General features: G+C 47.0%; 1 protein-coding gene across 1 annotated transcript; it reads right to left on the bottom strand.

Moving 5' to 3' along the window:
* Window positions 1-11: 11 nt before the first annotated feature.
* Window positions 12-25,894, bottom strand: LOC129386581 (uncharacterized). Its single transcript, XM_055074662.2, has 5 exons — window positions 25,618-25,894; window positions 21,947-22,075; window positions 17,411-17,483; window positions 15,776-15,947; window positions 12-322 (listed from the first exon to the last, which is right to left on the bottom strand). The coding sequence occupies exons 1-5, from the start codon at window positions 25,800-25,802 to the stop codon at window positions 12-14; spliced, it is 870 nt and encodes a 289-aa protein (XP_054930637.2). The 5' UTR covers window positions 25,803-25,894.
* Window positions 25,895-26,245: the final 351 nt, after the last annotated feature.

A 26,245-nucleotide genomic window follows, 5' to 3' on the forward strand; every position in this document is an offset into this window, starting at 1 on the left:
ATGTCGCGCTGTTATCGATACCCTCCCCCCCCCCAAAAAAAAGAATGCCTACTCGCCTTGCTGCGGAAGGGAGGCGTGGATCCCGTGGGTGACCTGTGGTTGTTCTTGAGCTCAACCATGTGCAAGGGCCTGGCACTTCCAGTACCGCTGGAGCTCAAGGTACCGGAGGACATGGAAGGCTGCGACTCCCAGGGCAGTACTTGTGGTCTCAGCAGGTGCGCCGCTCCGTTGGCGGACGTCTTACCTCCTACAATGACTGGCCGACTCGTCTGTATGTTGACCGCTGGCCTCGCCAGCAGGAAGCCTCGCTGCTCCAGCTTGGCTGCGTGCAGTGCGTTGCCATTTATTCGACGTGCACGCGAGAAGAATAGACCGCGGGGTCCGCGGCGCAGCGGAGCTGCAGTATCCGTGAAATGCGAAGAACTAAACTGTTTCATGGAAGCCATCGGGCTATAAGACGGAATAATATGTGATCAAACAATGCACGCTCCTGTAAATGTGTGCGAAAAAGTCGTTACATAAAATCTTTTTCAGTACGCTGAACGACAAGACCTAGAAATTCCTTTCGAGATCACCTTAACTTAAGAAAGAAGTCGAGGAAGTGTTGTTCGTGAGAAAAAAAAACAGCTAATCTATAACTCAACAGAATGATATACAAGGATAAATCAAGTTTGGGCTTCAGAACTTAAGCCGAGTTGCGAAACTGTAGTTATTTTAAAAGGCTATTGCATTCTAGCCTAAGAGATTTGTAACAGTATTGGTATTTATGTTCCCGCGGCCGCCATTGGAATATGAACCTGGCAACGTTTAACGCTAGAACGTTATCTAGTGAGGCGAGTCTAGCAGTCCTATTGGAGGAATTAGAGGGCAGTAAATGGGATATAATAGGGCTCAGTGAAGTTAGGAGGCCAAAAGAAGCATATACAGTGCTAAAAAGCGGGCACGTCCTGTGCTACCGGGGCTTAGCAGAGAGACGAGAACTAGGAGTCGGATTCCTGATTAATAAGAACATAGCTGGTAACATACAGGAATTCTATACCATTAACGAGAGGGTGGCATGTCTTGTTGTGAAACTTAATAAGAGGTACAAAATGAAGGTTGTACAGGTCTACGCTCCTACATCTAGTCATGATGACCGGGAAGTCGAAAGCTTCTATGAAGACGTGGAATCGGCGATGGGTAAAGTCAAAACAAAATACAGTATACTTATGGGCGATTTCAATGCCAGGGTAGGCAAGAAGCAGGCCGGAGACAAGTCAGTGGGGGAATATGGCATAGGCTCTAGAAATAGCAGAGGAGAGTTATTAGTAGAGTTTGCAGAACAGAATAATATGCGGATAATGAATACCTTTTTCCGCAAGCGGGTTAGCCGAAAGTGGACGTGGAGGAGCCCGAACGGTGAGACTAGAAATGAAATAGACTTCATACTCTGCGCGAACCCTGGCATCATACAAGATGTAGACGTGCTCGGCAAGGTGTGCTGCAGTGACCATAGGATGGTAAGAACTCGAATTAGCCTTGACTTCAGGAGGGAACGGAAGAAACTGGTACATAACAAGCCAATCAATGAGTTAGCGGTAAGAGGGAAACTAGAGGAATTCCGGATCAAGCTACAGAACAGGTATTCGGCTTTAACCCAGGAAGAGGACCATGGTGTTGAAGCAATGAACGACAATCTTATGGGCATCATTAAGGAGTGCGCAATAGAAGTGGGTGGTAACGCCGTTAAACAGGAAACCAGTAAGCTATCGCAGGAGACGAAAGATCTGATCAAAAAACGCCAATGTATGAAAGCCTCTAACCCTACAGCTAGAATAGAGCTGGCAGAACTTTCTAAGTTAATCAACAAGCGTAAGACAGCGGACATAAGGACCTATAATATGGATAGAATTGAACAGGCTCTCAGGAACGGAGGAAACCTAAAAGCAGTGAAGAAGAAACAAACAATAGGCAAGAATCAGATGTGTGCGTTAAGAGACAAAGCCGGCAATATCGTTACTAATATGGATGAGATAGTTGAAGTGGCTGAAGAGTTTTATAGAGATTTATACCGTACCAGTAACACCCATGAAGATAAGGTGAGAGAGAATAGGCTAGAGGAACTTGAAATCCCACAAGTAACACCGGAAGAGGTAAAGAACGCCTTGGGAGCGATGCAAAGGGGGAAGGCAGCTGGGGAGGATCAGGTAACAGCAGATTTGTTGAAGGATGGTGGGAACACTGTCCTAGAAAGATTGGCCGCCCTATATACACAATGCCTCATGACCTCAAACGTACCGGAATCTTGGAAGAAGGCTAACATAATCCTAATCCATAAGAAAGGGGACGCCAAAGACTTGAAAAATTATAGACCGATCAGCTTACTGTCCGTTGCCTACAAAGTATTTACTAAGGTAATCGCAAATAGAATCAGGAATACCTTAGACTTCTTTCAACCAAAGGACCAGGCAGGGTTCCGTAAAGGCTACTCAACAATAGACCATATTCACACTATCAATCAGGTGATAGAGAAATGTGCGGAATATAACCAACCCTTATATACAGCCTTCATTGATTACGAAAAAGCATTTGATTCAGTCGAAACCTCAGCAGTCATGAAGGCACTACGGAATCAGGGTGTAGATGAGCCATATGTAAAGATACTGGAAGATATCTATAGCGGTTCCACAGCCACCGTAATCCTCCACAAAGAAAGCAACAAAATCCCATTAAAGAAACGCGTCAGACAGGGAGACACGATCTCTCCAATGCTATTCACAGCATGTTTACAGGAGGTATTCAGAGACCTGGAGTGGGAAGAATTGGGGATAAAAGTTGATGGAGAATACCTTAGCAACTTGCGTTTCGCTGATGATATTGCCTTGCTTAGTAAATCAGGAGACCAATTGCAATGCATGCTCACTGACCTGGAGAGGCAAAACAGAAGGGTGGGTCTGAAAATTAATCTACAGAAAACTAAAGTAATGTTTAACAGTCTCGGAAGAGAACAGCAGTTTACGATAGGTAGCGAGGCACTGGAAGTGGTAAGGGAATACATCTACTTAGGGCAGGTAGTGACCACGGATCCGGATCATGAGACTGAAATAACCAGAAGAATAAGAATGGGCTGGGGTGCGTTTGGCAGGCATTCTCAAATCATGAACAGCAGGTTGCCATTATCCCTCAAGAGAAAAGTTTATAACAGCTGTGTCTTACCAGTACTCGCGTACGGGGCAGAAACCTGGAGGCTTACGAAAAGGGTTCTGCTGAAATTGAGGACGACGCAACGAGCTATGGAAAGAAGAATGATAGGGTAACGTTAAGGGATAAGAAAAGAGCAGATTGGGTGAGGGAACAAACGCGGGTAAATGACATATTAGTTGAAATCAAGAAAAAGAAATGGGCATGGGCCGGACCTGTAATGAGGAGGGAAGATAACCGATGGTCATTAAGGGTTACGGACTGGATTCCAAGGGAAGGGAAGCGTAGTACGGGGCGGCAGAAAGTTAGGTGGGCGGATGACATTAAGACGTTTGCAGGGACAACATGGCCACAATTAGTACATGACCGGGGTAGCTGGAGAAGTATGGGAGACGCCTTTGCCCTGCATTTTGCGTAACTAGGATGATGATGATGATGATGATGATGATGATGATGATGACCCCAGCATAGTCCATTAAAATAAAATGAGTTCTCTCATTAATATAAGGAACGTGCAGTATATACACTTACGCTCATCGCAATTATTTGCTGGCTGCGAGGAAGACAAAAATAATCGAAAATATTTTTATTTCAGGGCTAGGTGATTGCGCACCTTTACCGTTCTTTGCGTTGATTACGCGCTTTATGTCGCACTTAAGCCTGCCCCTGACTGAAGTAGCCCTTCCGGCACTTCGCAACACGTGGTGGTATATATTTTAGAATAATCACTGAGCAACGTAGCCGGTATAGTTCCAACTGTTGCCACATGGCGCCATTAGGATTTCCTTAATTACAATTTCTTTGCTTGAACCGGTGCAATGGTTTTACGTGGATAAAGAAACGTAAACATGGACAGAAGCATATTATGCTAGTTATAAAAATTGTTGATGTAGAAGCCTTCTCCCTTCCAACCTCCTTCCCCTCGCCCCAAAAAAAGGCATGTATCTAATGTGTGTCATAAAAAAGGTCATCATCATCATCAGCCTGGTTACGCCCACTGCAGGGCAAAGGCCTCTCCCATACTTCTCCAACTACCCCGGTCACGTACTAATTGTGGCCATGTTGTCCCTGCAAACTTCTTAATCTCATCCGCCCACCTAACTTTCTGCCGCCCTCTGCTACGCTTCCCTTCCCTTGGAATCCAGTCCGAAACCCTTAATGACCATCGGTTATCTTCCCTCCTCATAACATGTCCTGCCCATGCCCATTTCTTTTTCTTGATTTCAACTAAGATATCATTAACTCGCGTTTGTTCCCTCGCCCAATCTGCTCTTTTCTTATCCCTTAACGTTACACCTATCATTCTTCTTTCCATAGCTCGTTGCGTCGTCCTCAATTTAAATAGAACCTTTTTCGTAAGCCTCCAGGTTTCTGCCCCGTACGTGAGTACTGGTAAGACATAGCTGTTATATACTTTTCTCTTCAGGGATAATGGCAGTCATAAAAAAGGTAAACTATGGCAAATGACTTCTACGGAAATTCGCCATGTGGAGGAGGAGGAGGAGGAGATTTCATAAAAAGAAAACAAGATCATACAACAGAGAGCTCTCCCTGCGCAGTCGCTCACTGTTCGCGCGCTTCGAGGTCTCAGTGAATAATTGGCTTAGGCGTCGGGGTGACCTAATAGCTTTCTGATTAGCTCAGATCATGGTGGAGCGACCGCCCCTGAAAGGCGATCGTTCCGGGTTCGATCCCCGAGCCATGACGAACTTTTCTGCTACTGCAAAAAGCTTTCTTTCTGAGAAACCCGTATGAGTTTCCTCGGTATTTATTTATTTCAAAGTACCTTACAAGCCCCAAGGGGAGCATTGAGTAAGCGGGGCGTCATTGAACAAATGACAAGAGAAAACAGATATATGAGCGCTAAAAAATGTGACGGCTAAAAATGTTTATTATGATCACGTGCTTGTAAAACTGTAGCAAATAAAAACGCTAAATCAATACAAATAGTTGTCGGGAAAGGAATGAAAAGTACAATTCACGGTAACATAAAAAACGAGGTATCACTCGCGAAAAATAAGGTACATAACGCGAGCACATAAAGCAAACAAAATTGAAACAACAACAGCAAGAAAAAAAAGAATGACATGGCCCATATGTGACACGTATTACATGACATGACATATGTACAGATGAATATATTTGTTATGATGAAGACTACAGGTTCAGTAGTTGTCTGAATTTATTATTGCTCATTCGAGCGACAGTGCTGTTAGGAAGCGAATTACCGAATCGCTCGTGGTAGAACCGAGAAGTTAAATGCGTTAGTGTTGCCATAAATGCGAGTGAGGCTTAGATCATTATAAAGTCGTCGTGATATGCAAGACGCGCGTTCAAGTGGCAAGACTGATGGCTTCATTTGGTGAACATATCTATGAAGCAAGGACAGGAGTGCTATGTCACGTCGGCTACTCAGTGATTGAAGGGAAAGGTCAAGTTTTATTTGAGTAATGCTTGACTGGTAGCTGTAATTTCGGGAAATAAATCGACTAGCTCGGTTTTGAATGGCTTCTAACATGCGGATTAAGTATTCATGGTAGGGAGACCATATAGGGGACGGGAACTCGAGCTGAGGGCGTACAAATGATAGGAATGCTAATGTACGGATGTTAGACGGGCAGTTACGCAAGTTGCGACGAATATACCCAAGACATTTGGAAGCGTTTGCGCATGCGGTTGCGATGTGAAAGGACCAGGAAAGGCTCGGTGAAAGATTTGCGCCTAGATGTTTATATACTGATGCCTGAGATACTATATTTGTGTTTATATATTAGGAAAAGCTACGAATTGATGTTTTTCGCGTGAATGTTATTAGTTGGCATTTAGATGAGTTAAGTTTCATTTGCCATTCTTCACACCATTTGGTAACGAGATGAAGGTCCTCTTGAAGAATGCGATGGTCATCAAGGCTGCGAATTGGTCAATATAATATACAATCATCGGCGAAAACACGCATGCAGGATGAGATATTATTGAGCAGAATATTGATGTAAATTAGAAAAAGCAAGGGTCCTTGAACGCTGCCCTGCGGTACACCGGAACTGACATATGCAAGGGGTGACGTAAAACTGTTAGCGACTGTAAATTGCTGACGATTTGATAGAAAGTTACGAATCCAGGAGAGCGTTAAGGACTCTAATTTGAGAACGGATAACTTGGAAATTAAACGGCAGTGAGCTACATGGTCGAAGGCTTTGGAGAAGTCGAGAAAAAAGCAATCTGTATGAAGATTACGGCCCATGTTAAAATGCAAGTCTGTAGTGAATTCTAGTAACTACGTCTCACATGACAAGCCTTTCCTAAACCCATGTTGGTTAATAAAGAAAAAATTATTTGATTCCAGATGATTATATATGTGAGATGCAATGATATGTTCAAACATTCTGCTGCAAATTCTCGTCAGTGATATTGGACGATAGTTTTCTGGGGAATTCTTGCTGCCACTTTTGAGTACTGGTATCACTTTTGCAATTCTCCAGTCTAAGGGAAGCTGGCCTGATAGTAACGACTGGCGGAAAATAAGACAAAAATTTGCTAGATAATGTGACTGTATTCTTTAAAATTTTTGTGTTAATATTATCGACACACGAAGAAGTAGTCAACTGAAGGTTATTTATGAGACCTGTGATACCATCCTCTGTTATATCGATGGATTGCATGTACTGGCACTTGACTTGAGTCCGTGACTTCCGGCAGATTTGAATCGTCTTCTATTGTGAATATGGATGAAAAAAATGCATTAAAGACGACTGGGAATTCCTTGTCACTGATTCGAGCTTGATTACCATCACTTAGTGAAATGTGATGCGAGCCACTATTAGGTGAAATTGCCTGCCAGAATTTTTGGGGGTTGTTTTTAAGTAGTGAAGGTAGATCTTGAGGGTAGTATTTTTTTTTAGCCTGTCTTAAAGATGAGCAGTAAACTTTCAAAAATGATCTATATTTATCCGATTCCACGGGTCAGTTTGTACGCTTTGCAGTTGCGTATATCCTCTTCTTCTTGTTTCTTAGCCGTCGAAGGTACTTGGTGAACCAAGGGTTCTGTCTATCGCCTGTTATTCTGATTTGGGGGACATATGTTGCCACTAAAGCACACAGCTTTTCTTTAACAGAAGCCAGTTTTCGTTGACTGACCAAGAAAACCTAGCTAAAAAGGTGCCAGAATGAAATGTCTCAAATTCTTTGTTAATATTGGCATAGTCTCCTCTGTGGTAATCACGGATGGTTTTTTTTGAGACGCCTGTTTCGGGCTGCATTCGGGCTGCACACGCGAATGCAGCTTCGGGCTGCATTCGTATGTGCGATAATTTTTCTTGTAAGGTAAACTATAGCAAACCATAAAGCCGATTAAGAGTCTCCTCCCGGATTTGCGCAGGGCTAGTGCACTACTCAATTTCATAATACGGCACAGGCTAAGACCACCACATTTCGGTTGAACTGCAGTCGGAGAAGTTTACGTAGCACTACAGAGTCATTAAACACTGTTACACTAAGGCGAAGAAGAGAACGTCGACGGTCCTGAAGAAGAAGAAAAGTTGACGCAGCCTGGCTGCGCTCTCCTCCGTCTCCGCGAACATTGGTTGTTTGTAAATATACTGTAAATAATTTTATACGCGTAAAATTTGGTGGAGGTGCGGGGTAGTGAGCTGCTATTTGGCGGCTAGCTGTGGACGAGAGGGATCGCCCAAAAGGTCAGACAGCTTCTCCTTGAACAGGTTCCGACTAGTAGGTTCCTCTTCATGTGTTTGCAACCGAACGCGCGGAGTTCCTAACAGATAGAAAATGACATTGGCTAGCATTATGGTCGTGTCCCAATGTTCATCTTGCTGACACGTTCGTTCGTGCTGAGCCATTCTTGGACGCCCATACCATCGAGACTGGAGAATGTGACGGGGTCATGCGGATGTAAAAGGGAAACATACTGGGTCTGGGTAGCCGATGGTGCCGGTGCAGACGTAGACGACGCGTCGTCCCTAGGAGGCATTGTCCCAACCTGGATGTGACGTCTGCTGCGGAGGTCTGTTGCGAAGAAAACTGGTTCCGCGCACCTTAGTCAAATGTTACGCCACCACCGAATTTGAAAATATATTGTAAATAGTTTTATACGCGTAACAATACCTTTCGATGGGTCTGGTTCGCTCCCAAAGTGTAAACTTCTCGTGTGGCAACCCAATGCATCTATTAGCTGGGGCGACGCCCTCTGGTTGAGAAGAAACGCCTCTTTCCAAGCGTTGAGGCCCCGAAATAGCCGAGCGGCAGGCCGGGCGCGTGCTCGTACCTATTTTACCGGTAGGTAGCCGTCGGCTGCTCTAGTTTGTCTCCCGCAACCGCGGCGGATGATTTGCATCAAGGCCACCTGAGGTTGGACTAGGGACGGCCAGAGACGATGGCTAGAAATCTGTGCATGGCCCCTTTCGAGATGGAAACCCGCACTAATAACCGAGCGTTAGGCTGGGAAACATCTCTAAACATTATGAAAAAGAATGTTGCATGTATCATCAAAGAAGACTTCAAAGCGAATAATGTGGAATGCAGACATCTAATAAAGGACACACTAGTGATATTTGTGAAGTACACTGCTGGCATCGATAACAGAGCTTGATGATGACGGCACAAGTTATCATTGGCATGTTTTGGTAGACTGCATGACAGCGTGGCGACGACGGTGTCGGCACCACGACGACGTCGACGGTGTGGCGTTGACGGTGATGACGATGGCAGCGTGACCAAGACGGCATGAAGATAACGCAAAACCTACAACATGATGATGACGGCGTAATGACGATGGCATGATGAAAGACCGCACCTACGCTTTCCTCTCCCCTCGCTAACCACGCAGGCCAGATACTGATCCGACCATTCACTCTAAAATCGTGCAGATTCCAGGAACTGCAGGAGCCGGTCTAAGTGCAAGACGACCCGGCGAGACGAAACAGCGCTTCCAGATAAGACACGCGCAGTAGACTGCAGCGACGAACGTGTCCCACAACCGTCAGCCCAGGCGACGAATAAAGGCGACACGACGCCACCACCGATCACATGCTTCTAAACCACCCAAACTTTCTCGTGCCCCAAAGCTCTCGCGAGGCAGCAGATGCGCCTCAACGAGCCGTCAGCCGTTCGGTGACGAAGGCGCTCCGCAACTAGTTTGCGTGAGAGCGCGTGCCGTTGCATCGGCGGAGGTAGTCCAGCCGCCGACTAGCATGAATACGTTCGAAAGAGCCACAGAAAGAATTGAGGAGCCATTCCACCCTTTGAAGGTCGTTGACCAGCGAGGCTGCTATGGTGGTATAAATTATGTTGGAATAGAATTTCGTTGGCATGAAACTATACATATAATTATGCATGCCATTTATGCGCAATAAAAAAAATACACAATCATTTGTTGTCTTGTCTCTTTTCTTTTTATTTCATCTTTAACTTGCCACGCAAGTGATGGTGACCTTGTGGTCACTGTGATACACCGCCAATGGCTCTGTGACAACGCCGGTCAGGTTCCTGGCTAGCGTCAAACCTATACACGACCATTGACGCGCCGTCGTGGGCACGTTGGGGTCACTGTAACACTGTGGACCGAACTATTCGAGCACAAAGGACAGGTTGGCAGGACATCGACGATCCGCCTCCCGCCGCTGCTCTCTACGTCATTCATCGTATAGAGACACTGCTCTTCAGACGTACGGATCACGCGTGGCCTTTCCAGCGAACGGTGGAGCGAAATGGTATAGCGAAATTCCCATTGGTCGTCTTATCGGGCACGCACTACATCACGGACTACGTCATGCATACACAGAGCTACCGCCGAAGGGCTTTTACTTTCTTCAATTCTTTAATGCCGCACTCTAAAGACGCAGGTGTTGTCGACGCAGCTCCAACGGAGTGCCGTTTAAACGCAAGTGGCCGTTAAACCGAGCCTCGACGCGAGCGACGATATGCGTTTACCGGGGCGCAGTCGAGAGGAGTGCACGAAGCAAAACACGTTTGTTTGTAATTTTGCGATTGAGCATACTTCCTAGTTAATTGGTTAAATGAAACTTGGAAAGACTTGTTTTATTCTAGCGGACAAACATGGGGCTGTCCGTTTCCCTCTTGTAGAAGCCCATGTACTGACAGCGGACGGGAATTCCACAATATTTAGAACTTCACTGTGAACTACGTAATTAAGAAAAGGAAATTAAACTCGGCGTAATGTTATAGTTATTTCAGCGGCTAATTGCCATATAATATTTTTCGGGATAGTTTCGACAAAACAAGAGTTACAGCCGTTTTCTGTAACCATACTCCCTCCGTAGATGCCCATGTATTGACAGCAGACGGGAATTCTGGAACATTTACAACTTCAGTGTGAACTAACTAATTATGGCAAGTAATTGAAACTCGGCGTAATGATAGAATCGTCTTAGTGGCCAATTTCATTTAGATTTTTTTTCAACATACCTACATTAAATTGAGAGCTACAGAGCATTCGCGAGAACGTTAGCTTTGCCGCAAGGCGTTTCCTGTTCGCCGCCATGATTTTCCCGGAGGAGTAGCCATAGCGATCTTCGCTGTAAGAAGCTATTTGCTTTATAGTGCCCCTCACCAGGTCTGGGCATTGCAATAAGGCAACAGAAGTACATGGGCCGCGCGCTAACAAGCGTGTGTGCAAGGTGTCGAGTCGCCGCAGCGCAGCGCGAAAACAGCTGAAATTTCGAACGAGAGTCCGCGCGTCCTTTCTCTCCAGAGGGCTTCGCCTGCTATAGCGGAGAATCAAGGTCACACGCATAGAAGCGTCCGCGTACTGCCCTCGACATCACTGACTACGGCAAGTGATTTAGTAAATCATTCAATGCGGAACCACGGCCGAGCCAGAAAAGGAGCAGGGTGTGCTACTTCCTCTACCCTGGCCGTGGCCGAACGCGCAAAACTACCACTGGCGGCCCGCCACGGAGAAGAAAAGGCAAAGAAGAAAAGAAATTGACTCGCCATTCCGGCCCTGCGAAAGCGGATGTCCAACGTGAAATTACGTCTAAGGCGGATTAGATTTCACCTTGGAATTGCCACAGGATAACTCGATTCGACTTCTAGACCTTAAACTTAGTTTTACGAAGGCCCATGCCTGCTGCACGCATAACCCAAGGACTAAGAAAAGCCTTCTACCATTTCATAGCGCACATCCTAAACTGATGAAGAGGGGAATAGCTAACGCGTGCCTCAGTTCGGCAATAATTAAGTCATGCAAGCACAACTTTGTTAGAGGTTTTAGTGATCAGATCAGCCGATTCGAAGACGCTCGATTTCCTCTCTCCGTTATTACGTGTGTGTGCGAAAGCCTCCTGCAGAAGGTAAAACGCGGGAAAAAAAGCGCAGGAGCCAAAAACAAAAATTAACACGCACGTATTACCGTACGTACATCAGCTGTCCCACAATATAAAGAAGGTCGCAGCCAGATACGATTTGCGCATTGTGTTTTGCATCACATGAAAATTCGCCAAAATTTGCTATTTGATAAGCTGCAGACAATACATGTTCCAAGAAGTATGTCACACGCTACACCGATTGTGTTAAAGAAAATTAAATCATGGGGTTAACCACTTTCTGATTAGAAGCACGTCATAGTGGAGGACTCCGGAAATTTCGGCCAACTGGAGTTCTTTAACGTGCACTTAAATCTAACCGCACGGGTGTTTTCGCATCGCGTCGCGTAGCGTCGTAGCGTTTGTTTTTAGGTCTACTGACCCTTTTCGCGAAGCACTTTGCTCTAGAGAAACGAGATGGTGCTTTCGGTGCCGCGCCGCACGTTGCCTCAGCGAAAGCGGACGAATAGCGAAACCACTACCTCTTCCGCCCATCTTCCGTGCGATCAGCTTTCGGAAATGCAACTGGGTTTTCGCTAACGCACTGTGCTCCATTCATGCTGTAAAATATGGAGTGGTGAAGTGAAGAGGTGTGCAGTAGTTAGTTTCAAAAATTGTGACTACCATATTAAGGAATCGAATGAATCTGCGCGTCCAAGTTCACGGACCGCTGCTGCATAAGAACTGCCTATGTTGCCGGGTGTTCGCGATGCATGGTTGTCATGAGGATAAAAAAGATTCACTCTTCCGCCATCATTGTAGAGCTAACTTCAAAGGAAAACACTTCAACCCCGGAACGCCTTAACGAGCGAGTAGCGCTCGTTATACGGTGATAAAGGGAGTAGTGCCGCTTCTTAGCACCTAGTAAATTTCTCGCTCGTTATCTAGCTACACCCATCCCAACTCATTCGCAAAGTTACGCCCGCTCTATGCCCAACGTAGCAAGAATAAGTGAACAGGCGCATACTTGAATCAATGCACCGAAGCATGGGTGACAGCGACTAGACCGACACCTTACTAATGTTCGAAGCTGAACGTTTCGTGATGGTCAACATAGTAAGTGAGTGACTAGAGATACGTATTTGCTACAACCTATTACAATGTACAGAACATCTACGTTACATGCGTTGTGCCCAGCAAGAACAAATCTATCGCAACTGAGCACATCCGCGAGCGATCAGGCAGAAAATAAACAATCATATAGTGCCTGCCCGGAAAATTTTACCGAATCAGTAACGTGACAAGCCGCTGCTTAAGATTATTTGCTAAATAAAGAACTGAGAGCTAAACACACTGATATTGATTCCATTCATAAGCGTAAAGTTAGGATAGCTAGGAATACATTTTTAACCCAGCTTTTTTCACAAGCGCCGTATAAGCTGCTCGCGCCGTTTGGACCAAGCGTAATGAGCTCCGAAATCTCTTACACGTCCTTTGAAGCTGTCACCCGGCCACCGTCTGTGATATCCGCAGAAACATAGGTTTGCAGAGCCGCACCGGCGTCATGTACATCCCTTGTCGACACACAGGCAACGGAGGCAGCTGAGGCAAGCAATGGACGCGTCACCACGTGATCAAACATGGCAGCGCCCACGGGATCACCGCGAAAAGGGTCAATGTATAGCACCGCGCGTTGCGGTGATGCCATTCGGTGCAGTGATCTCGGTGAGTTCTATCGTGCGCTCCGATGGACGAACCTTCGACTTCGACTGCTCAATAATTAGCTCCGCCCGGCTCCTTTGGAGGTCCACGCAAGTACGCGAATGAGGCTGAGTCGTCATAGAAGAGACGTCGCAATGTTTTCTCATACATCCACGTACGGAGTAAGTGCCCTTCAATTTTTTTTCTTTACTGTCGACATTGCCATTAGGTTTATTGCATTGACAATTTAGTGTAAACAATTAGCAACGTCGGAATTGGTCGTTGCCGTGTGCGTGTTTTGATTTATGAAATGAAGCACCGAGAACGCCCTTTCAACGTTCGCACTGAATACAGGAAAGCAACATCAGTTCTAGAGCAGTAAGGGAAAAGACGACCCAGTGTCGGACATGTATTTACAACAAAAGTATGGTATTAACGATTTCTTCAAGAGCGGGCGCCTCGTATTCTGAAAACTCTTGCCAGCGTGGTTGCCCTAGTGGTAAAACGGCAGAAAGACAACTGATCATTCATATCGGCTGCTGCTAGCAAGTCTGCTTTCGAGTAGGGGTTCACGATGCCAGTGCGGCAGCAGAATGACTCGACGGTGTACTGCAAGTAGTTAATAATGTTTCGCGGCATGACACGGCCTCACTTTTTTTTTTCAGCAGCAGGGTACTACCCATGGGCACTTTTAGTGACATTACAGTGCTTCTCCTCATCTACACTATGGAGAGTGCAATCGACATCCATGCAAAAAGTTTCACAGGCGCGTCATTCCTCCGACTTAAAGGTGCCTGAATATGCATGCTATGGAGGCGGTACACATAAGTTTCTAGTTTATTCAGTCAGTTTCTAGTTCCTTAATTATCGAAAGCTGTTCGTTTACTATATTATTTTTTTTACGAACATCAGATTGATGAGCTGGTTGCCTGAGTAGTTTGTTGTCACAACGGCCGCCTTCGACTTCTCCCATATTTTTTTCACTAATAGCTTTTGGCAATGTGATCGCAAATAAGTTCCTTGTAATTCAGAGTTTCTTTAATAAAATTGAATCGCCATTGTGTTTACCGGTGAGCCTCTGACGAATTTAATCGTATTATCGAAACCACGGAATTCTAGCTATGCTACGGTCCAACATTTGGTGCACCTATAAAGCAAAAAAAAAAAAAAACCCAGTAGCTAGCTGGAATTACGTTCGTTGCTTTTGTAATTCCTTGCGGTCATCGCCTGCAACTGCTGCTCAGCCAGTCGAGCTGCACAAGTGGCAACTTTTATTTATCGCTGCTTTATAGACTTTGCGACATGAACGAACTGTGATTTTATTTGAGCTGCATGCATTAGAAGAAGTATTCCGGTGCATGCAGAGTCCTTGTTGGAATTTACATTAAGCGAAGCTTTTTCGAAAAGTTTCAGTTAAATGTTATATGCACAGAGAAAGAAAAATGCGTGCAATTTTAGTTTATTTCAAACTACGTGCCAGCGATGACACAGCGGCTTGCAAATGGCGAACACTCCCACAATTGCCAGGGCGGGCTTTCATATGCTCAGCCATGCCCACGCTCTCGCAACCACGTGACCGCACACTGCACAAATCCCTGACACGCGACTGCAGTCCGCGGCATCGGCCCAGTTTAGTTGGCGAGAAACCATCCTTACAGCTGTGCCAAGCACAGGGAAGGCCGGCAAAAAAGAAATCTTCGTTTCAAGAAATTATGCGCTTGAAGGCCGATTTTTCTTGTAGTAAAAATATTTAGGTACCGTTTGTTGTTTCACTGTGACATTTTATTGTGTCACTGCGTTTCACTGTGTACGTAGATAACGCAGCCGGTCACCAGCACATTCGTAGGGTATTGATACAAATGTTTATATAAACCAATTCATCAACTTCCTGACCACTCGGTCGTCTACCCGGCTTGAACTATACATATCCACACATACAAATGCCGAGCTTCTAAGGTTATAAGTGGACAAAGAAGCTCCTCTTCAAAAGGCGGCTTGTCCCACATCCACGTAAGTAGGCTATAAAGCTTGAAATGCACGTCACTCTAGTTGCGAGAGACATAACACTTATCGCCATCATCACCTGCTCGTATATAGTGCCCACTGTCATTTCGTAATGTGTTGATCGTCAGCATCGCCATGATTTTACCTCTTTTTTTTAGTAGAAAAGAGATACGTCGCTTACAGCACGTCGTATTATACCGATACGCGCTGCCTGTTTTGATAGCAGCAGCAGCGGCTCGGATCTTCGTGCTTCGCTGGCTTTGACACTGCTTTCTGCTGAGACGTTTTCCATTGAATGACGAAGTACGGCACCCTGGAAGACGATCATGGCTATATTTTTCTACATGTTTAAGTAGAACAGGACCGGAACGAAGGTTTTCGCGAGAAGAGAACGCAAACATGGTCACTGCGGCCTTTGCTGCGCTTAGAAGGCCATCACGCTGTGCTTCGGAGCAGTATGAAACTAGAGTGCGAAGCTACTGCTAGCAACGGCAGCCAATCAGGAGCGCGTACGTGCGTTCGTACCAAGGTCACGGCACACGATCACGGCACGCAAAGCGATCTGGTACGCATTTTTTCGCGGACGCGTTTTGACATAGTAACATCCTGCTTACCGATGATGCGATCTGAGCTGTGCGTCGTGTAATTGCGCAGGTCTCCGAGCATGTGGCGGAAGAAGCGTTGCTCGTCCCTCAGGTCCCGCAGCTGGTCACCTATGGAGGCCAGCTCGGCGGTGGAGGCCTTGTCTCCGCTCGAGGACAGGGAGGACGATGACGACCCGCATCCCTGCGCACGCGTAGTTACGTAATTACATTTTGATTGATTCCTTCTTAGAGTTTAACACTTCAAAGCAACACCTACGCTAAGCGAGACGCCGTAGTTGAGGGCGCCGGAATAATTTTGATTGCCTCGGGTTCTTGAACATGCGACTAACCAGAAGCGCAGGAGTGTGCTATAGAAACCTAATACAATAGTACTTGAGCGTTTTCGCAGTTCGCCCCCTGCGAACATATTTCGTTTGTTTATCACGTTTTTCCAGTCCTTCTTGCGCACGTCGGTAGGCTTTTGTATGCGAACAGACTTTGTTTTCCCTTCCTACCAAACAACCCCGGCTAACCTTAAGGAGGAGACGCGTCGCTGCGTTGTGGAAGTAAGACGGAAAGGTGGAGTATACTTGAGGAGAACCGAATTTTGGTGCCATCGTCTTATCAATCTACACACGCCGACTATAACAGCGACGATAAGTAACACGTAGATCTCGGTCAGAAGCCATAGGCCAGACCACTGATCCCTCAGAACGCTGAAGGAAGGTAAACTAGGCTTGAAGCAGACACCGTCATGCACATGCACAAGAGACGAAGCCTCAGTTATAAATAGAGCCATAGCATGCACCCTGTACACAATAAACAATACCCGTTACGTTAATGCATAAACGGGCTTCCCCACATATATACACAGCGCAGGGCCTACCTATGGAAAGCTCCCACCTTATACGGGAGTGTCCTGCCTCCTTCTCTTCGAGAAATGCCGGTATATCAAACTTGCCACCCCTCACGCATCACGGCAGTTGGGAAGCGGAAACCCTTTCCTTAAGGGCATTGAAAACAGTCTTTTGGCAGCTCCATTTGCTGCCTGTGAATAAACGACGTCGTAGGAAAAAAAAAAAAGAAAACCTTACGAGGCCTATCATGGAATTTAGTTGATTGTTGGGACGAGTAGAGGTGCTCCTAAAGAAGCTTCGCGTAGAAGCCTTTATTTGCGCTGCAGAAGTTCCTGAGATCTACAGACCTTTATGTTACACTTCGAGAGCGCCGACTGCTACCGCAGCGTAGCGTACGCGGTTACCTTGTTTGCACTCGTCTCTCTTTCTCTCTTTCCCCTTCTCATTGCACTCTCTTTCTTTTTTGATCTCCCTACTCATTCCCTTCCTGAACTACCTGTCGTTAACCTGCCTGCTCTTCTATACGTCCTTATTATCTCTCACCTCTTTTTATTTCTTATGTAACACTTCCATCCATCTGACACCTCTGCATACGATGTACAGGTGACAACATATAATGTGACGGTCGCACCAGGTAATAAAAGACACAGGGCCCTTAACGCTATCGCGTTAATATAGAGATACAGTTGATGGTCCTCCGAGCACTTATTTTTTAGACATTTCTGTACGGGCGGCCATCTCGTTGAAACACCGTTTAATGTTTAATGGTCTAACAGCACCTTGTCCTCGCTTCTTTGGAGTGGCTCACCTTGCCGGTCGCGTATCCTATTGGCCTTGGTGGAAAACGCGTCTGATAACCTGCATGGCTTTCGGAAGTTGTGCTGCGAAAAACAAAAGCATAACAAAAACATCCTTGCGGTGTAGTCGGTGCACAGACGCTCACGAAAAAGGTTAACAGCAAGGCACTACTACTGCGACAAACTTTCCATGTAGTGGCAAAAACTTACTTGTGAAAGACGGTAACCAAAAATGCTTCAAGAATCCTGGATTCATAATTCTTTTGCTGATCAGAAATAACTCCCACTGATTTGCGGCGTGTAGTTTTGAGGTTATTATTATGGTTCTCGATGCAGGCGCTCGCCTTTGATAAACTGCCATCGTTCTTTGGGTCAGAATAGCCCCCAAAAATGCATTGATTGCCCTTCGCGTAACGCCTTCCGTCATATTTTTTCATTATCTCTAGGTGACATTTAGCTGGGAGAGCCGGAATGTAGTGTGGGGCGAGTGTAACGCTCCCTTACGTGGCTTGCGCTGTGCGCGGATATGTCAGGACAAAACTGGATGGTGAGCTCTGGACACCGGTGGCTTCGGTAGCACGCTATACACGCTGTGAGCTGGAAGTAGCAAGCAATAAAAGACGCCTGCGCAACAAGGAAGCCAAAGACGATCGAAATACCAATTTTTTTAAAGGTGCGCGCACCTACAAAGCCCACCAGAGAGGTGTAGTAGCGGATGAGTTCAAACTCCTGTGATATATAGCTGTGATCTTGACTATTTCTTTTGTAGCTATATTGTATCCAGGTTTATCTTAAAGCCGGGAAAAGTGGCTGATAATATTCCCTGATGACAGTGTCGACAGCTTGAAGTTACTCGAAAGATACAACTTTCTTATCACATGAAAAAAAAAATATATTTACACAACAGAAAAGTTCGGCGGGAAATGGAGACTTGAAGCAATCACCAGTGTCGGAATGAGGGATGTGCGTGGAGCCAACGCTACAATGAGGAGACGGGTCTTTGTCACGGTTCCGAGAAAGAAAAGTGTCCTTATTCAAACGTTGGCGCCACAGATATCTCTTGTTCCATCACTGCTCATCTTACCGTTAACCTCCTCTCCCTCTTACAACAACCACAAGAAAGCATGCTGGGACGCTTTTTTTTATTAAACGATAGCATCCATAGTGACATTAGGGAGAGCTGCTCTGTACTCGCGGACAACTTTCTGCGACAATGAAGGGAAAGCTACGGAGGCAAAGCGCGCACAAGTGAGAGCACTTTTGAAAACAGTCCCGTGTTTTCATCCACGTTAGTTTAAGCTGGGTAAGCGAAAACACAAACATCTTATTAGCAACATCACCTTATTAGCAACAATTACATAATATAAAACACGCCACTGAATGTAAAAGTTTACTTATTCTGCGGCTTTTCCCTTCCACGCCTCGGTAAATGCGAAACCGTCGCACGTGAAGCTGCGTCGGTTCAGTGTCTGTTCTGAGCAACCAAAAGCTGCGTCAAAGGCTGGCGGACTACTTCGAGCCGTAACACATGTGCAGCAGCCACGCGCCCATAGCCTTCCATTCATTGCCACAGAAAATTGATTGATTGATGGATATTGTTTCTTGGCGCAAGGGCCAGAAATGGCCAAAGAGCGCCATTACATTTGGTGATGAATGGCAATGAGTATCGATGAATATGGCGGTAATCGGGTGGCTGTATATTGGCCTAAAATATTCGCTGTAAATGGTGTAAAATATGTATATATTAAAATGAGGTCGATGAAAAGTGAGTCCTGTGGTTGTAAAAGTACGTTGTGAAGGATTAGATACAAAAACATGCTAATTTATAGCAGCACCAGTGCCTCTGCAGAGCCCTTTAGTGCAAGGGCTGCGAGGCATGTGTTCTGTAAGTGATTTCATTGCAGCTACAGCCTCTAAGCAAAGGCTGCGCCACAGAAAGTTGTCCCTGAGTATAGTGACTTCTCGGTGTAAAAGCGAATGCGTTATACAGGTAGAAGGAAGGAGTTCTGTCTGATGGTGGCCGAAAGTAGCTTTACAGATATTTTTTCCCGCATTTAGATGAGTGGTCACACTGCGTTTGATGACTGTGGACGACACGAGACGCTTGAACATACTTTTATGCGAAGCATATTACTAGAGCTCAACCCAGCTCCTCAGGCGCGGCGGTGTCGCCTTCAATGACCTTTAGTGACCCCATGCCATACCACGTGACACCGTGACGTCACGACAGAGGAGAAACGGGGCTCCAACTCGCGCCGTCGCCCGCGGCGTCGCCTTTAAGGCTGACCACGTGACACCATGACGTCACGACAGAGGAGAAACGGGGCTCCAACTCGCGCCGTCGCTCGCGGCGTCGCGGCGGTATATAAGCAGCTGCGCTTGTTTCTAGGTGGCTTTGGCTCAACTCTTGCAAGATGGGCTTGGGTGGGAATCGAACCAGGGTCTCCGGAGTGTGAGACGGAGACGCTACCACTGAGCCACGAGTACGATGCTTCAAAGCGGTACAAAAGCGCCTCTAGCGAATGCGGTGTTGCCTTAGAAACGAGCTTCGTTGCCGCGCCGAACGCTGCGTTGCTCGACGCTCACCGCGTCCAATGCGGGGCGCATAGTCGCTGCGCCGTAGCCCATTGTCTTACACTCCTTGGCGGGTCGAAGGGAACGCTGTCGCGTTCCACTCTTGAAGGCGAAGCAGAGTAACGCATGAGTCGTTTCTTCGTCTAGCCGAACCAAATATAGCCAAGCAACAGTAGTTCACCAGGCTAAACAGTGGTTCAACAACTAAAATAAAGGCTAGTATGCTTCGCATCCTGGGCTTAACCTTAGCTAAGCCACAGCCATTTTTTTGTGACTGTCCTCGGCATTCTGCACAGGGAGATTCGTACGCGACTGTGCTAGCTTGCGTTGATGACCGACCAATTTTGGGACGAACCATTGAGCAATGCAGACCTCAAGAGCGGTCGTGGCAAAGGAAACGTTCGGCCCACTCAGCGCTGTCATTTCTCAATTTAGAGCGCGCAAGAATAATCAATGTAGATTTGGGAGGGACTGACGCTAGCAGAGAAGGCCGTGCTAAATTGAAAAAAAAAAACAAAAAAAACAAGCTAAATAGTGGAAAAAACAACAACAACAACAAACAACACTTATATACGTTGCTAATATAGTTCCAAAACGTTTGATTTTGCTACTTGTAGCGAGCATCATGGTTGCTCCCAATACGTATTATTTAGGCTTTAGCAATGAGTGCCATGTTGTGGAGAGCCTACGGCACTTATGCATTCGAATGATCAAGCTCGATCAGCTTCCTCGCTCTAAAAGCAAGCTGGCCTAGCCATGTGCTTTAAAGAACAGCAGGGCCTCTCAGAGCGCCGTTCCCGGTATTCCAAGCAGCAAAGATTAACGTCATTTGCACAATCAGTGTTAAACCAGTAATATACAGACCACTATCGAACTCTTGTTATTTGAGTGATAACATATCCCAACAGAAAGTTTATCTCGTATACATGCGTTGTTGAAGCGCTAATAAATTAAATTCGACGCGCAGCATCAACAATAAAATATTGCAATCAGTATCACTAAAGTATAACAACAATTACGTAAGCTTCAGAGGATATGTTAAATTTGAAGCTTCGTTTAAGCAGTGTGTTTTTCGGAGCGTAAATTTAGGCTACAAACCGGGCTCTCAACCAAAACGCAAGCTTTGCATGGTTCGACTTGGGAAACGGGAAAAGCACCGCAGCTGAGTACGGATAATTTTTCCATCCAGTCAAAGTTTTCTTTTAAGACGCTGTGTCTAAAGGTTGACATATTTTGATAAATGTGAACTTTGCAATCAATCTAGCGCGCGGCGTTGTTTACCACATATTTCTGAAGCCATTGTTCGGTAGCTCGCACGAAAGGTGGCGATAAACTTGATGGATTTCCTATGACACGGCCGTGTAGAAAAGTTCAATTTTTGTTGCTGATTTAGGCGTGCTTATGACAAAGCTCTGTCATTGTAGGGCGTTCATATGTCTTTATTTTTCGCTCAGAGTTTGTGTTACTCAAGCCAGTTTTTTCACGTACCGAAATATAACGAAATTCAGGCGCCAATAAGTTTATAAGCATATAAGCCTAATCTCACATGGCCTAGAAGCTGCGACGGACCACCTAAAGACAAACAAACCGACAGTGCACTATTGCTTTAGATATCTACGTCACCGAGCTTCATTTTACTTTGCATGAGAAACTATGTTCTGATAGCTTTGATGTCAAAGAAAGCATGAACTAATATGTAGCCTCATATGGCCACGACCAGTCGGATAAGTACTCAGCTGCTACACAAACACTGACATCCGTTCCAGCACAGTGTACGCGTGCTCACGCGACTGAGGTAGGCTAAATGTCTCAAACTAATAAGGCTGTAATTGCACAATTGCAGTTTAGGGCATAGTGTTTTCCCGTGACTCCACCTAGTCGTTACGCTATACATTGTCGAAGAACATGACTTCGCGTTTTTTGTCCGCAAGGTAAAGTGAACCACATATGCAGGAAAGCCTTTGCACGCTCACCTGTCTCGGAGCAGAGCCCTCTCCAGGCGTCCGATGGCGCTGTCCATGCGGCCTAGCCGTGGCTCTAGCAGGGTGACCTTGCTCACCAGTAGCTCTACGCCGTAACGAAGCTCGGACAGCGTCCGCTCCCTGTAACATGCGTCGAGAACATAAAACAAAATTACGTTTTACTTGACTATTTTCCTCACCGAACATGGAACGTCACACGCTCAACATACAGGAGGAGGAGGAGGAGGAATAAACATTTATTGTACAACCAGCACTTTATGATGGCCGGGCCTAAGCCTCCCATGAAGGGACGTCGAGGGCTTGCCTCGCCGCCGCCTCGCGGGCGTGCTGGGTCGCCCAGGTTTGGTCGTCGAGGGCGGAACGCCGCAGAGCCTCATGCAACCACGACGAGAGAGTCGTGGTGTTAGTCTGTGTGTACTGTGCTGGGCACTCCCACAGCATATGCGGAAGCGTAGCCGGGTGAATGCCACAGCACCGGTAGTTGGGGGTAGTGTAGACGTCTGGAAATATAAGGTGGAGGCGGGCGGGTGAATGGTACGTGTTTGTAGCAGACGCAGGGTGGTAGCCTGCGCCCGGCTGAACTTGGGGTGAGGCGGAGGGAAGGTACGGCGACTGAGGTAAAAGGCCTTAACGAGATCGTTATAAGTTGTCAGATTGTCCCTGGTGTCCAGCTCATCTCCAGTGACTCCGGCGCGGTTGACTAGGCCTCGCGCAATGGAATGGGTGACCTCGTTGAGATTAGGGAGGTGTGGGTGGAAAGGGCCCGCATGGGCCGGGATCCATGTTAGAGAGATTATGCTGTCTTTAGAGTGTGGTGCCTGGTAGAGGATGCGAAGAGCTTGGGGAGAAGTACGGCCTTTCTCTAACTAAATTCAAAGTTAGTGACGGCTAAGCGAGAATCACACACGATGGTGTGACAGGTGGGATTTAAAGTGGCCAAGGCGATGTCCACTTCTTCAGCCGTCTAGGCAGTGGGGGTAGTGACGCTGGAGGCGTGGTGTAGGACTCCATCACGTGTGGCGACGGCCACAAATTGTGTGCCATGGGAATATTGGGCTGCATCGACAAATGTGGCGCCAGGTACGTGAGCAAGGGCTTTTATGATAGCTCGGGCCCGAGCTTGGCGCCGGGCCCTGTTATATTCAGGGTGCATGTTTCTAGGGATAGGATCTATGTAGATGCAGCTACGGATGTCGGTCGGGATCAGTTGTTTGGGGCCCTGTTGCTGATGGTAGGTGAAGCCAAGCGCGGACAGAATAAAGCGTCCCATTTCAGTAAGGGCGAGCTATTCAAGCTGAGAGCGTTGTTGGGATCAATGAGTTCGGAAAGGTTGTTGTGAACTCCCAGTTGGTTGAAGAGTTCAGTGCTGGTGCAATGCGGAAGGCCAAGTGCTTGCTTGTAGACCCCTCGTATGAGGGTGTCGAGCTTGTTTTGCTCAGCCCGGTACCAGTTGAGGTACGCAGCAACGTAGGTAATGTGACATATGACAAAGGATTGGACGAGGCGGAGAAGGCTTTCTTCTTTGAGTCCTGCTCGTCGGTTAGAGATACCTTTAAGAAGTCGTAGGGTGTTTTGAGATTGGTCACAGATCTTGTTGAGAGCCAAGGCGTTGGAGCCGTTGGTAGAGATGGTGAGACCGAGGACCCGGATACTAGGGACGTGTGGGATAGGACTGCCATCTTGAAGGCGTAGGGTGATGGCGTCACAGGGTCGGTGATCAGATTGGTGTTTGGGAGGGCGACCCCGCTGAATGGGCTTGTAGAGCAGAAGGTCTGATTTAGCCGGCGAACAGCGCAGTCGGTCCCTTGGAGATAGGCTTCCACCGTGCCAATCGCCGTTTGGAGGGCTGATCACTGCCTCGGTACGACCAGATGGTGATGTCGTCGGCGTAGATGGTATGGCTGATATTGTCGACTCGTTGTAGTTGCTGGGCAAGGCCAATCATGACTAAGTTAAAGATTGCGGGGTGCCTTTGCTGCCAAGGGGAAGCTGGTCTGATCGTAAATCCCCGGCCGAGAGGGTGACCGTGCGATTGGAGAGAAAGTCACGAATGTAATTGTAGGCTCGTTCTCCCAGGTGGAGGTTGGAGACCTGGTCAAGGATATCTGCGTGGGAAATGTTATCAAAGGCTTGAGTGAGGTCTAGTCCGAGGATGGCTTTCATGTTACGGGAACGATCGTTTAGCATTTGATGTTTGAGCTGCAACATAGCGTCTTGAGTAGAAAGACAAAAATATAATTTTTTTACAAGTGCCACGCGCGCGTGTTAGCTTTTGCCGGTGACAGCCTTTTACTGATGATCACTGTTATCATGTCATTGTTAGGCTCAAGACGTACGCGATTGCTGTATCGCAAACTTTGCGAATGTGGCCGCACCTTCGCTAGCGATATGGACCCATCATAAAAGTAAAACTAAATTCTTTGATCTTACGGGGGAAACCACGATCTGATTATTAGGCACGCCGTAGTGAGTGACTCCGGATTAATTTTGACTACCTGGAATAACTTAAAGTGCACTTAAGCCAAAGTGTGTGCACGAACATGTTTGCATTTCACCCCCATGAAAATGCAGGCGCGGGTCCGGAATCCAACCCGCAACCTCGAGCTTCGCATCACAACGCCATAGTCGCTAAGCTGCTGTAGAGGGTCACTACAAGGTTGTACACACTGTAGACACGTAGCAGTTACTGCAACACATTCTCGGACCTACGCGAGCAGCAGCGACTGCTGTGTAACATGGAATGACATAACTAAACGTAGCGTATACGTCCGCAGGCGTGAGAACTTTACTCCTCATTCTCGTCTTGTGGGCCAGCCGATTCCTTTGAGTGGCAAGCCGTCCTTGCAAAGCATTGCCTCGCTTCACAGTGCATGTAGGTACTCCCAGCAGTGCCAACTTCTACAAGGGTGTTATAGAAAAGCCCGCCTTCAAAGGAGCACTAGAATCACTAAAAAGCTTTGCTATACAATGATTGCGAGATTTGCCAGGAGACCCCCGAATAAAAAGCACACATTTAGCCGGAACACGTATGGCTACCAATATAAACGCCGTGTTTCAATGACGATGCCACGATACCCTCGTGTCGGTCGTTTCGTCCCCACTTTCTTCAACACGTGAAACCGCCAGATATACATATATATATATATATATATGCGTAGGTCCGTGCTCGTCAGCGGGACAGTGCTCACTTTTATTTCTCTCGTTGCGGCTAGCCTGTTTACAAAATATGAAGGGACATTTCTTTTCTCTTAGGGTTTCTCCTATAGATGTCCTATAGTTGGTTTTGTTATAGCTAACTAAGCACTGAGAACCCCATCTTTGAATGGCTCAACCGTTATGATTGTTCTATTTGGCGAGCATGGCTTCTTGCTAACCGAAAGCAATCACTGAGCTTAAATTTGCCACTCGCCTGGTCTTTCTTCCGCGCTTGTTTCTCGGCGATATAATGATTTGGTTCACACTTTAAAGCTCGAACATTTACACCCGTTTTGATAAATATAAACAACGCTTGTCACCCGCCTTAGCGTACGCACGATCTGCCTCCACGAATGTACGCATGGGACCACTTTTCCACGGAAGCTCAAACATATTCTAAGCACACCTGCCGGCGCGAAAAGTGGGAAAGCCCCCCACACAGTTCAGACATGTGTATATATACGCACAGTGTCTGGCTGTCCATATTCTTGTACTCCGTGCTCCGGGTCGAGGGCTTCGGGCTCGACCCTGGCGTCGAAGGCGGCGTCGTCACCACTCCGGACGCAGGCGCTGCAGCTTCAACTGCACAGCGCCTCACAGTCAGCAGAAACAAGGAGGCGGTGGCAACGACCACGGTGGGAAGGCGGCTCATACTGTTAGCCTTCGCGACGCAGCCGCGTGAACACCCGATACCTGGTACTCCTTCGAGATTGCACAGACGCAATCGGACGGGAGCGGACGACACGGCTCTCGTCTCCACACCGTGCGGACATCTGGGAGAGGTCCGGCTTTTATATATAAGTGGTCGCAGTGGGGCGACGGAAGACGCTGCAGGGAGGCGAAGAGAGGTGACCTTGATTCTCGCTTCTTTCGTGCCGTCGTTACGGCAGCTCCTTCCTCCGGACAGCCAGTAGCGCCACTGCCATCTCCTCGCTTTGTCGTCTTCGGTCTCGCTCTCGCGTCCTTTTGTCCGAACTGTGCTCCTGGTGCCCACGCGCTGCGAGGGACGCCTCGTCGTTGACGACGGGCGGGATAACACACGGCGCTTCCTTCTCACTCGTCTCTTCTCCTTCGGTATTTTTCTTTTTTCTCTGC

Source organism: Dermacentor andersoni, chromosome 4 (genome assembly GCF_023375885.2).
Source record: "Dermacentor andersoni chromosome 4, qqDerAnde1_hic_scaffold, whole genome shotgun sequence".
NCBI lineage: Eukaryota > Metazoa > Arthropoda > Arachnida > Ixodida > Ixodidae > Dermacentor > Dermacentor andersoni.